This window comes from Battus philenor, unplaced genomic scaffold, assembly GCF_028537555.1.
Source record: "Battus philenor isolate CCGP_79_NKW_IND1 unplaced genomic scaffold, ilBatPhil1.0.hap1 SCAF_24, whole genome shotgun sequence".
In the NCBI taxonomy this organism is placed as follows: domain Eukaryota; kingdom Metazoa; phylum Arthropoda; class Insecta; order Lepidoptera; family Papilionidae; genus Battus; species Battus philenor.
The window spans coordinates 12,112,743-12,127,190 of record NW_027181687.1 but is presented as its reverse complement, the minus strand read 5'-3'; the positions used below and the strand labels follow the sequence as shown (position 1 = coordinate 12,127,190).

At 36.8% G+C, this 14,448-nt stretch overlaps 1 protein-coding gene across 1 annotated transcript in view; it reads left to right on the top strand.

The window, feature by feature from the left end:
* Positions 1-14,448, top strand: part of LOC137924576 (mucin-3B) — a 59,018-nt gene that overhangs the window by 42,906 nt on the left and 1,664 nt on the right. The window contains exon 2 of the mRNA XM_068767970.1: positions 9,694-14,151. Within this exon, the coding sequence (XP_068624071.1) occupies positions 9,694-14,151 (4,458 nt within the window). The remainder of the gene's footprint in view (positions 1-9,693; positions 14,152-14,448) is intronic.

The following is a 14,448-nucleotide window of genomic DNA, read 5'->3' as shown; positions in this document are numbered from 1 at the left end:
AGCAGCGCGTGTCTACAGCGCTGCCGGGGATGTCCCCGCCGGCGCGCGTTACGAAAAAGAAATGTGTTTTGAGGCTAACGATCAGGCCGTATGAGTTTTTGATGTTCTACCTCGAAGGAAGAAACCACTAGAACATGTCTGCTTCAGTTATATTACCGCTAATTGAACACTTCACATTCCAGTGTATAATTAAAGTGGCGTTCTTTTCAAAAGGTGAACACTGAGTGCTTAAATTCTGTTAATTAATAAATTACATTGTTTCAATTAAACTGTAATGACAGAACAAGATAAATATAAAGGAATAATTTGTTAATGGGAAAACTAAAAAAGAATAAAGCCTTTGCTCCTCCTTGATACATTTGTATCTCTATAAAATAATAGACAGCATTACTTCGTAGATTTTACAACATCATGCCTGAAGTAACTGCCACCCTATGTTGTTTGAAAAAAGTTATGCTATTTTTTTTTTTTTAATATACAAAGGTACCTCTAACATGGTCAGAGCTTTTTAATTCTAGTTAACAATTTCTAGACGAGGGGGAAATCCTCATCGGACGCCTGGGAATGGAGGGCCCAGGCAGTGTCAGACTTTTACTGACTAAAACCTCCCACCGTCGGCTCTGTTACAATGGAAATCTTAAAGTTATACATTATCTTACTTTCTTATATATCTATTGTTATTTTACGCTAATATAATATCTATTTTTATTTGTACAATGCTAGTTATCTCTTATCTTATTAACAATGTATTTTGCTTAATCTATGCTTATATGATATTGCCTATTTCTATATTTATGTTAATACCTATATATACTTTTCTTACGTTTACAATGCAATCTAAATTTTTACAAATTTTCTTACTTTCTACTTACTCTATTTATTTTAAAGTGGCTTATACTGTTTTCGGCAGGTAGTATCTATTGTCTATTTACGTTTAATTTTGTTATTGACTGCTTTTATTTTCTTTGATGGCACTTTTGATTATTTTTGTCGCAAATTCGAGAAATACGTGACGGCTCTGGGCGTCCTCTATGATAGAAGAGATGGTGTTCCTCTGTATGTCAACGCCCATTGTCATTTAGCAGTCATACTACAATCTGCCATACCTTGGGCAGCAGCAAAAAGTTATGCTATTAGCCGGCATTAGCTTTGTGCATTTTTCACATAACTTACACATCGCTGTCATCGTTTCAACCCATAGATGCCCACTGCGAGGTATAGGCCTGCTCCAAAGATATCTTTTAATTGAATATACCATAATCATCACCCAGGTACCAAGTACCTCACCTGTTAAGCGTGACGATATGGCGAAATGGCGATCGCAGTATGTTATTACAGTACTCAGAGGATACTGCTGTCCGTCCCCTGTGTACCATAAAAAGATAAACAAGATTCCAGAGCACGGGGTGCTGCAACCTCTGCAAACTTGTTTGTGATCAGTGGCAATCCCACGTATTTAACGTACATCCACACAATCGAACCCGCGACCTATGACACAAGTCTCAATTTTTAACCGCTACGCTGCCATATAAATACATAAAGGTATAATGACTTGAAAGAACGATTTCAAGCAGGATATACAAGCGAACTATATCCCAAGCAGTCACAACATACTAAAACAAAAAACTCTTTATTCAAATATGCCTTAACAAGTACTTTCGAATGGTCAATCAGGATAAAATGATGGCATTGTTGTCCTTACAGCAAGCTATCGCCGGCTAGGAAAGCAGTTCTGCTGAGAGCCGGCGAGAAACTCAACAGTTGCTTTTTACAAATATAGTTTTATAAAGACTGCGCGACAATAATTAGCTTCCTGAATGAGCATCAACATTTAATACCACGCATTAACATCAGTACAGTATTCTTGGATAGAATAATATACTTCTTTTTACAGATCCAAAAGTGTTATTGGAATTTTATTGTACATACTTATATCTTTTTCCATAAATGATTTATTTCGTTTTTAAATACGAAAATTAAGAGTATATAGGTTATTTTTATTTCTTGTATTAACACTTTGTCTATCGTTGTTTTTGAAATAATTTTGAATGTTTTTGCGGACAAATAAAACATTATGATAGCTATACTTTGACGCAACCGTAAGAATACTAGATAAATACGAGCAGAGCCTTGTTCAGCTATACGGAATAACCAGGAGACACGCAATCGCTGCGCATGCTTAGACGCAATCTTTGCAGGCCGTTGACCGTTCATTCAGCGACACGCGTAGTGATGTGCAACGCGTTTAGTGATGTTCCCTTACGAGTGGTCTCGAACCATCGTAATAGTACCACGAGGGTTTCGGAGGTAGCGTATCCACGCATACCCCGGGACGGGCTATCGAAAAATAGCAAGGCGCGAGGGAAGACCGCGTGGCGATCCCTGACCGGGAGATACCGCGGTCCCCCGTTTAGCGCAGAGGGCGACCACCGGGGGGGGTTTTAGTGGGTAGGAATCCCACATACCCCTGTCCTCCCCCCAGAGGCAGGGCATCTTGAATACCGGAAGAATTCCCCCACGGAAAAAAAATAAAATAATATGTTCCCTTACGAAGATTACAATTGAATGTCTCAAAAATAAATAATTCTTGTCATCAAACTGCCAATTTGAATTCTCGGGAATGCCCGCATCCTTTCTCCTGCTCTATAGTATATTATTTACACCCACTTACACCGCCTTACCTCACATGAGTTGCTTAGAGTATGGTAGAACTTTGAATTTTTTTTGAATCATTTTGAAAAAATAGAGCTTCCTTGGCCTCTATAGTGGAATATTGTGTAGTATTTGTCATTTATTCTTGTATTTATCTTAATATATATAAATCTCGTGTCACAATGTTTATACTCAATGGACTTTTAAACCACTTAACCGATTATAATAAAATTCGCACACCATGTGCAGTTCGATCTAACTTGAGAGATAGGATAGTTTAAATCTCAAATTATAGTCGCAATTTTAATTTATTGCTAATTATTGTCTGTTATTATTTGACAGTCACAATTATCTGTTAACTCCAAATGATTCTAACAGATGTCGATACCTTTCGACTGGGTTGAGTAAGTAATCAATAGATGGCGCTGCTATGGTAAATCTACGAACGTGTCATATAAGCTACATTTTAACAGCATAATTACCACGTGTTGTTGACGCTATAAAATTAATTAAATTTATTTTGTAGTGAACGAAATACCGTATAATTCAATTATTTCCACTTTTTAAATTTTCACAGCAACGCGTGGCCGGGTCAGCTAGTGTTATATAAGGATATGTATTTATATATACGGTACATATACCAAAATGGTTTGGTAAAGCTTATCTCTGAAACGGTTTGACCGATTTTGACGGGACTTATACTGGCAGGTATCTGATGTAATAAGGAGTAACTTAGGCTACTTTTATCCTGGGCGCACAACTAGTAAATAATTAAAAGTAAAAGTAAATCATGCTCCAAAATGAATGCTTCTATGACATGTTTGTGTGAGAGTCCGTTCTGTGCCGGCGCGTACGTCTGCAGCGGACACGCGTCGATTCTGCGAAGGAGCCGCTGTAAACAAACGACGGCGGAATGCAGCGCCGCGTATGCGCACGCGCACGTCGCGCGGATTGCGGACAAAAAGTTGGTACGGCACGGATACCCGACAGTTAAGTCATAAGCACACAGCGGGATAAACAAACATGAAAATGATCAAAAAATATTTAACGAAGAGAGGTATCTTCAACCGCTTTTTTATTTTAGATAAAACTGGTTTTTAACAACCTATTTTTAACTAAAATTTTATTATTTTTATTATTTTTTTAACACGGACGTCATTGTTAAAATACACTGGATGCAGACTTAACTGGTCTTATTAGTAATTTAAAAGTAAAGCCTACCACCAGCTGTGGACGTCGTACGGCTAGAATGATGATTATAACTTCTTCCTTTTTAATTTCATCAGGAAACAGAGGATCTATCATCTACTTTCGATCATTTTAAGGCTCTAAAATCGAGTATATCTTCGTCTTAGTCTACAGCGTTTCAAGCTTTGATCTGTTTAAATAAAAAAACAATTGTCGCTCCTCGAATAGTTTTACTGTAACCCCGCTTCCTGCTATGACTTGAACCATACCCGAACATGCAAGCTGCATCGGCTCTCCAAAACGGACGCGCGTGGAAAGCATTTAGCTCATTTGTAATTACATCCGCGCCCGGAACGGACGCAAACACTTGCTTAATTTACTGGAAATGCACTGCATTTGTCAGATTTTTCAGTAAACGTTACATCCTTTCGTTTTATTTATCACCTTAACATAAATGGTCATATATATATACATGTATCTATAGATATTTAATTATCACTATTTGCTAATATTATGGATTGTCACATAGTGTAACACACATACACACGCACGCACGCACACACATACGTATATCATTCCGTTCGGTACAATAAAGAAATATTATCAAGTGTGTATATTTATTATTAGTACAAGTTTTTTTTTGTTTTTAGGTTAAATTTGAAATTACGTTATTATATATATTTAATCCATGTAACGATTGAGATGTACCGTTTTACACCCCGTATTGCTGGCCACTACGACCACAATAAATTTATGTCAAATCATTCGATTTAAAATTCGAACGCCGACTTCAATTCGGACGCCATCTTTGATGCGGTCGCTGCCGTTAGGTCGTGTAAAATATTTATTTTACTTTTATGCATTTGTAAATACTTCTTCGATCACGTCGGGGTCACAAATATACGACAAAATTAGACAAAATGCAAAGACGACAATCTTTTGGGATTTGAATTTAAATCATTATTCGAATTTGAACGCCGAAGATTTGTTTTAAACAAAGTGTTGTTGCAATAGTGATCTGTAATACGAGGTAAGGCTGGTATAACCACGTTAGTTTTATATTTTTTATGCTATGCTTTATATTCCTAAAATATAGTAACAATTCTTTTTATTACTATCCTTCTATAACTGTCATATATATCGAACAAATAATATATCTCTTTAAATAAAACCATTATTGTTTTGGAGTACAATAATAATTCCAATAAGGAAACTAATACTGCATGGGCCTGTTTATTAAAGATACCAATACTTTGTTGAGGAGTGGTAAGCCCAGCGGTGGAGGACTGAGACATGCGATCGTAGTTCATCGTTCGATATCCGAAATGCAATGTCATATAATTCACACTTCTTGCGTTCATTATACAGGAATACCACTGCTAGCAAATAAGTTTCCTGATGATGGGCAGCTGGGTCCCATGTGTACCATAATACGACATTGTCATCGCCATCCCGCCAGCAAAACGTGGCGATTTTAGTATATCCTGAACTAATTATTTTTTGGGGAGTCGTATGTCATATATGGAGCGTCTTTGGATTGAAACAATGATGTTATTGTTGTTGATTGTTGTTGATTGTTGTTGGTTGTTGTTGATAAAATTTCATTTCGTTAATTAGTCTAATAATTGCATGGTGTACATCAAAGAGTAACACTGGTACCATAACTCTTCTGTACATCTCACCAATAAATGTCAACATACTTACTCAATGTTCAATATATCCGTCGCATAAGTGGGACTCGCGTTAACCCACAATCTTAACTCACACAAACACAACATGCAACACTAATGTAAATGATTTACGCGCCGGGTCCGGCGCAGAGAAAGCCTCTCTTAGTTAAGGAGCAATGTTTTCACTTGGAAAGGAAAAGCTGCGGTTATTATCGAACACACAATGTTATTACGTTTTCTGTTTTGTCGAAGTGTCGGACACTTATGATTATTAATTTATGTCAGGGGTGGCGAAGTTATATTTCGAGTGATTTTTCAAAATTTGTATTTTTTCGCGCGTCGCTATCAAAAACGCGTAATGGAAAATATTGAAATAAAAATAGATTTATTTTTTTACCAGCCATCACTATAACCTTTAATTCTTACAACCCTCTGGTGTCGAGTCCGCTTTCGAATTGCCTCCCTTTAACTATCAAATTGACCACTTATTGGGCGTGAGAGCCACGTTGAGAAACACTGTTCTAGATGCTAGTTGGTTAATGCTGATCGGTGCTGCAAAGATGTTTTTTTTTAGAGGCCTCTCGTACCCCTAATTTGTTGGGATCAGGGTCTTTGTTTACAAATTAATTTTTCTAATTTTTATCTTTATCCTTCGTTCACTTTCATTCTTCTCAATTTCTTTTCTACTTACTTTATTTCCTTCACAATATCTTTCATTTTGTTCTTTCATTTCTTCTTGCTTTCATCGCCTTCCTTCCATCTACTTATTACTCTTAGGTGGCTAGGTACATTTCTTTTATTCTTTATTTTATTACTTATCCTATTTTTCATATCACAGTTTTCTTTTTTTTGCGGTTTGCCTTTTTTAATACAATACTACTTTTTTCTTATTCTATTTTTAGTTTATTTTTCCTATTATTAATTGACTAGTTATTTGTGCAGTTTATGCTGCTGCAAAAATGTTAGAGAAATTCGGGTTAATTTATGGATAGCAACAAAAATTCTTTTAAGAACCGGATGTGGCTAGCGAGCCGCAGGTTGACCGCCCCTGAACTACACATAGAGTACAGTGGAGCCAATGCACCCACATCTCTAGCACTACCTACATCTGTGTGAAATCATTCAAGTAGAAAAAAAAATATTCACACATAGACAATATAAATTGTTTCATTGTTTATTCCTATTATAGAGGGACAAAAGAGGGGGCTTCTAGTGTTACATTGTTACAATGACCAATAATGGTGATTTAAATGAAGTGTTAAAAAATATAGTCTCAATCAATTCATTTGTCCGTTCGTTTCTCAAATTTTCACTTCACTGCACGAAGCTGCAAAATATACCAAGCTGAAAGACATCGTGACTCTTTTATCAGTGAGATGACCACGGTTAACCATTTGTGCTTGCATGTGTTCCTATGATCATCATCATATCAGGCTGTACAGGAACACTGCAGGCCAAAAGCTTGCCCCAAAGATCGCCACTACAATCGGTCTTTTGTTAGCTGCATCTAGAAAATTCCAGTGACCTAAACTATATCTTCAGTCCACCTAATGGAGGGCCCGCCAATACCGCGTGTACTGGCTATGGAAATAGGAAACTTGGCAAGGAAAGGAATAGGAAGAAATAGAGTGTGGGATTCTTCCTAGAGCCAGTAGGTCTTGGATGTAATAACAACACGAATCCGAAGTAGTAGTGTGTATATTCATCAAGCTTAGCTCATATTTCTACAGATTTAAAACTATGAAAACAATGTTTAACCTATAAAAGATTCAATGTTGAATAAACGAATTTTATTGTCATCTTTAAGATATGATAACATACAAATTTAAAAGTAATACATTTGAACATTATTTTTGTCGTGAACAAAAAAACAAATTCACAAATAGCAAATGGCGACCACACTGCCTAGTTTATGTAAATTAAATTTCCAAGCCCTTCCAGCAGTATAACAGAGTTATTCAAGATTATTTTAAATTCGACCTAAATACAGACGACACTTGGCAACTAAGACTTGAGATTAGACTGGTTTTCCTTCTAAACATGTTTATTGATGAAATGTCTTATACCAGTTTGCTTATCTGGGTGAACTTAGCAAAAGTAAAGTTAAGCAATAATAGTTTAATGCTGAAATACAGTAGCGAATGTTGAATTCATGAAACAAGAACATAACTACATGATAAAGTCTCACATAACAATAATAAAAAAAATATACACAAAAAACCAAGGTCACTGACATAGCTCGAACAATGTCCGTCTGAAATGGCAGTGGGGGGTGTATGTCGCTCATGCAACAGACGACTATTGTGGCTGAAGTGTTCACATCTAATGGTGACGAAGCCTTTTACTACGAGCTGTTAATCTAGACGTGGACAGACCCCCATAATGCAGATCTTTGGGAGAGTCTTATGACTTGCATTTCGATCTCTCAACTGAAATAATTATGATGAAACAAGCAAAAAAGTATTAACACAAAAAATAAGTACTTCTAGAGCAAAGTTCACCAAACTTTTTGTGTCGTAAACCCCTTGCTATGTTTTTCCGTGTTGGGTAGACCCCCTACATACCTCATATTGATTTCCTGTAAATTTCTAACTGTAGTGAAGTTTAGTGTTAAGAAACTTTAAGTAAAAACACATGTTAATTTATACATTTATTAATTGAGTTTAAATTAAAACTACTCAAAATAAAATTTTGTATCTGTTGTGTAAAATATACGTAACATTAAATAAACAAATTTTTTACTTCATAGGTACTTTTATAAATAATGTAAATGTTTTGATATTATAAGATAGTATAATGTAAGTGAATAGGTACTATCAGTGTATGTGTTAAAATCCACTATAGTGGACCCCATTTTCATTTCATGGACCCCTAAATTTTTTTTCGCGGACGTAGACCCCTTGCAGATTGTCATAGACCTCTAGGGGTCGATATAGACCACTTTGGGGAATCACTGTTCTAGAGTGACAACCCATGCGGAGGTACTTTCGTGGTACTCTAAGAGTTAGGCGGCCTCTCAATAGGATCAAATTGTAATATGTATGACTTAGACAGGAGCTTCACTACCTTAAAAGAGGTTTTAGGCTAAACATCATACTAGCGGAATCTGCAAAAGGCACTTGACCAGTGGAAAGTCAAATCTAAAACATTTTTTTCAGTATTCCATTCACAATGACATCAAATTGCCGATAAAAAATAGAAAATCTTGTCCCTCCTATTGTGTGTAAGGCAGGGACGTTACAATCTCGCGTATATAACAATTTTTTTCAATTATATCTTAATATAAAGTATTTTCCATAATTTTTCTTTAAAACATTAGGCGTTCGACTTCTCTAACTTCCCCTTTTTGAAAATTTAGGTAAACTCCCCCACTTTCGGGATCGAACATATCAACCACACTCTACGGTGTTGGATTAAAGATAAAGATAAAATTCGTTTATTCAACACTAGAATTTTTAAGAGAACAATAATCAGGCGATATCACTGCCCAGGATTCTAATGATTTAAATATTCGTACATTGAATAATAAGCTTTTTCCCTCAACTTCCTTTAAATACGCGTTTTGAATTTTGTTAAATGGTTGTCCAAAAAAATTTTGTGGCATTTTATAAAAAAAAATCTGATACCGTTTATTACAAATGAATTAAAGATTTTTTGCGGTCGCAACTATGGTCATCCCCTATTTTTTCAATTTATTATTGTTAACGTACAAAATATTATCATAGATTATTTGGAACCGTCAAACACAGGAAAATCTCTTAATTGTTTGTACATAGTTACTCAGCTGTGGAATAATGTGTCATTATTTATTTAGCACGAATATATTGCGTATGACTTTACGTAGCTAATATATAATACTATTATTTATACCATATAATGTTTGTACATACTAAGAGATATATTAATCTCCTATAGTATCTATTTATTATGTGTCTTCTTCCACCATCACCCTTGCAGTACTTTCATACAACTTTACAAATGACATAAAGAATTGCTTAAATCATTATCATCATCATCATATAAGGCGAAAGGTTCCCACAGCGAGGAATAGGCTTCTCATAAAGTCATAATGACCTGTATTACGCAGTCTGCATCCTGTGACTTCATCCAACCTTAACTGCTTCATCGGACCATCTAGTGTATAACTAAAATACATTTCTTATTCTAGATTGTTTCATTTCAGATGGCGCGTCACACCGCACACATAGTAGCGTGTCTACTGATGATCATAACAGTGACATGGGCAAAAAAAGAGCAGACAAGATGGTCTCGCCAAATTAGCTCTTACACTGCAGATATTAGCGACTGGGTTCCTTTACCTGGACCCGTAGAAAAAGATGTACCGCAAACGAAGAGACAAGCGGTAGCTGAACCGAGAATATTGTCTGAACCGTTTCCAGGATTTTCAAGACCAGCTTCGTTTAATCAAGGATTCAGCCAAGATTCGATTCCATCGAGAACCTTCTTTAATATCCCGACTAGTAGACCATTGTATCTACAATCATTGCCTTCAGTACCCTCGGCGCCTCAAAACTATTTAACGGAGCAAGGTTTTGGACAGAGCATCCGTTTCGGACTATCCCAACCAAACTTTCCTTTGAACCAAGGATTTGTCTCGCCACATTTGAGTTTTGATGGTATCCCACAAATAAAGACCAAGCCTCAGCAGATTTTACTAAACCCACAAATAAAGCTGGAGAGTATTCCTAAACCGAGTCAGTCGCTCAAGCCCATACAAAGTTTTGTAACACAATCTCCGATATTGAAGCCTGAAGTGTCGAAATATTATGACGGATATCAAATGCACAATGTTAGCAATGATTTCATTACTAAAAAGCCACAGTCGTTACAAAAATTAAAATACGATGGTGTTAAAACTGAACCAGCTTCCCAAAATAAAGCCAAAGTGGAAAGAGAAGAGGTTCAACTACTCTATGTTCCTCTGGAATCACTGAATTCAGGCCAATTTAATTTCCGGAATCAAGTTGCTACCCCGCAGATTATCAATACAGACCTGTACAATCAAATTCGTGGACAAGTTCCTGCTAACACTCCTTTTGCCAACAAACCATTCAAAGACTTTCCAAAGCAACCATCGAAAACCTCAGAAGACTTAAATCCTAGACAAGAGTACCTGACTACCTTAAATGCACAAACTAGTACAGCAGACCAATTCCCTAAATTTACAACGTTGTCATCACCATTTCCAACAGTATCTTCCTCAACCGTTAAACCAAAGAAACTCAAAGCACATCAACCGCCTTTAGCTATATTTTTAACACAAGAAGCGAGAAAAGACCAACAAGTAAAAGTTGGAGACGTTCTATACTCCTTGAAGAATGCAAACACTATCGCCGTACTAGACGCCGTTAACCCACAAAACGCACCTAAAGTATTCATAGGTCCATCAACCTTAAACCCACCTGAAAATTACGTTAAGTTTGAATTGCCCTATTTGTCAAATATAGAAAATACTGAAAAGAAACTTAGACAGTTACCTTTCTTTGTAGCTCCATTAAGCTACAATACCCCACAAGGATTTGCTAAAATACCTTTTCCTTCGCCGCATGTGGGATCCGTAGTTATTAACTCACAAATCAGCAAAGAAGTTACAACGCTTCCTCCCTCAATTTCTATATCAAACCTTTCACCAAATTTTTACACGTATAACCAATCTCCACCGAGACAAGAACAGAATTTGGAAACTCAAAAACCAAGAATCAATTACTATACTACTGCTTCACCAAAACCTAAAGCTCCATTTAAATATGAACCGAATTATTATTCTTTCGAACAACAGACAGTTAATTCATTTGGAGCGCAAAAGGAACCTGAAACAGGAACAAAAGCAACTTCTTATTTCCTCAACAATGCTGTGAATCAATTCAATCCATCTAATTACGTGAATTTCCCATCAGGACCTAGTTACCAAAGCCCGCAACCAGTCCAAACGTATAGTAATCCGCCAACAACGCGAACAGTACCCCCGACTAAGCCCACAACTACTACTACAACTACAACTACAACCACGACTACTACTACTTCAAAGCCTTCTACGTATCCCAGCCAATTACTAGAAACACATAATCCTTATTCAATCAACCAAGCGTTCCATTTCAGTACGCCAATTGAATATCAAAACTTTTTCGACGAATATAAAGAAAACTATGCAACTCCTGGACATGTCCCATCTGCGCAGCCGGCCGTAAACAACGTCTCGGTCCCGATCCCAGTCTCTACCTCTCAAGAAACTGTTAAACCTCAAATAAAATATTCGCAACGACCGCCAAATTATTTACAAGCTTATACCCCGGAAATACATTACGAATCGGAAGTCCACAATACAAGACTAAGTGACGATAATACATACCAACAGACACCAAAACCAACGGTAACACAGGAGTATAGCGAAGTAAACAGTCCAATTATTCAGAAGGACTTACAACCTGTCAATGAACTTACTTCTCCCAGAAATATAATTGAACAAACTGAATATCAAACAATATTGACCGACGAAAAACCACAACATATTTTACCATCTGACTCCTCAGAAAATCATGTCCCTGTTACAGGACCTACAAATTATAACGAATATGAAACAAGCTATAACACTGACGATATTGAGCCATCGACTCAAACTACCTCCACCACCACCACCACCACCACCACTACCACGAGAAGAACTCCGTTCCGAACAAGAGGTCGCCCACGGTATACAGTCAAACCTGATAACGGAGAATATTCCACGAAAACAGCTATAACTCGTAGGCCACTTAGAGAAAGAAGGCCATTACCTACCAGACCAAGATATGAATCTAATAAAATAACAACAGAAAACATTTCTAAAAAACCAGCTGAATCATACGAGTCCACCACTAAATACACTAGAACAAGGACAAGGGGACGAGTTCACTATAGGCCATCGGATGCTGACGATATTTACGACAAGCGCTCCAAAAATCAGAATAGTAAAGAAAACGATCTCGCTTATCAAAGGGATGTTCTACATCAAAATTATCCAGTTACACTCATGGAAAGAATGAGCACAGTTGATATAGAAGCTATTACTGAGCCAACTAATAGACTTCCATCTACAAGTAGCAATCCCTCTGAGGACACTGAAAAAGCATACAGCTACGAAAAATTCTCTGTAACCGAACACATTTCGAATAGTGAAAATAAAAATTTAAATGACTACGGAATCAGTTCCCCGACAGGATCTTATGTTCCAAATGCTCAATCCTCTCATAGTGATGAAAATATTTATCTAACAAAAGACACTATTGCAACCGAAAACACGAGGCCAAAAACTGAAGAAGTAATGGAAGAAGAAAAATATATCAAACAAACGACTCCTTTGCAACCAACTGAAATAGAAGAAGTAACTGCTCCTGCTGTTGAAACTGTAACAGAAGTAAACGAACAAAGTTTTTCAGCAACTAATAAATATGATAGTGTTAAAGAAGAAGAAGTGGTAACACAACCAATTATAGAAAATAGCAATATTGCAATCGAAGAAGATAACGAACAATCAAATCAAGACGAAAACATAGTGCAAACTACCCCATCGTACAACAGAGTACGCGTGCGCCCGGGAGTTATTAGGCAATATCATCCAGGCTCTGTCAATATAACAAGAGCAAGATTAGACAGAAGAAGGCCAGTTCAGGCAATAACCAATAGGCCAGCTTTCGATAAACGCAGAACTACTATGCGAATTGACGAAATAGAAGCTGATTTAAAAACAAAGCAAGTCCATTCTCGACCAGAATTTCAGGATTACAGACATCCAGTTTACAAACCTGAACCTTCCACAGAACCTGCGAGTACTACTACGACTACAAGACGCAGTCCTTACCGTCGTAGACGGCCCGCATACACGACGTCAGCCACAGAAACATCGACTAGTAAAAAGACATATGAAATTAAAAATCGTTTCAGGGGTCGCCGCCCAACAGAAAAGTCATCAGAGAAGCCTGAAACACAAACAGAAGCGACTACATCTGTAGCGCAAGATACACCTACTAGATACAATGAAAGGCCTCGGCTATCTGAAAGGTTTAACAAAAATCCTGCATCCGAAGAGTCCCAAGATCAAGAGTTAAATTACTCTATTCATAGACCTAATTACGCTGTACCAGATTCAAGCCGGTGGTCACCAAAAATATCTACAGATTCTTTCAAGCCGTATAATCCGAATGATATAGTAGATGAAACAAAAGTGCCCAACACCAATCTTTCAGCGAAGGACCACGAACTCGACATTATAACCGCAAAAAATGAATACGACAACATTCTTATTTCCGTCACGCCGGCCACTAACAATAGGGTAGAAAAAAAAATTCCAGACATTCCGCCGACATTAGAAGCTCTAGTGGAACAAAGTAGAATAACTAAAAGTGAAGCCGGAGACACGATGTCAACATTTGAAAGTATGCTCGAAGAAGTCATGAAAAATCTAGAAGAGCAAGACGAGGATGAATATAATAAAAATGTAATGAAACACAAAGGAGGCGAAATTGGAGAAATTCCACCAGAGAAAATTATATCATCAGATGATGGATACTCCAGATCAACCACTCCCTTCCAGGAGATCATAACTACAACGGCTACGTCAGAACACGAGGTGCTAATGAATGAGGTAACTATTAAAAATATATATTATTACTTTTAAATACAGTGTGGTTGTAAATGTAAAAGCTTTAAACGGGTGATCATTAAACAGCAGAAAACTTTGAAGCTTTTGCACCACCTATTTCCAATCACCCATATATAAAGTGACCACTCTGAAATATGTCACATTAATTTATATTCGTTCTATGGAAATGCGATAGGTAGGTCAGTCTACAGTTAAAGATTCTAAATCGTGATTAATTTTAATATATAGTAAAAAATTATGAAAATGCTTTTCCTTAATATATCACCGTTTTTATTATGT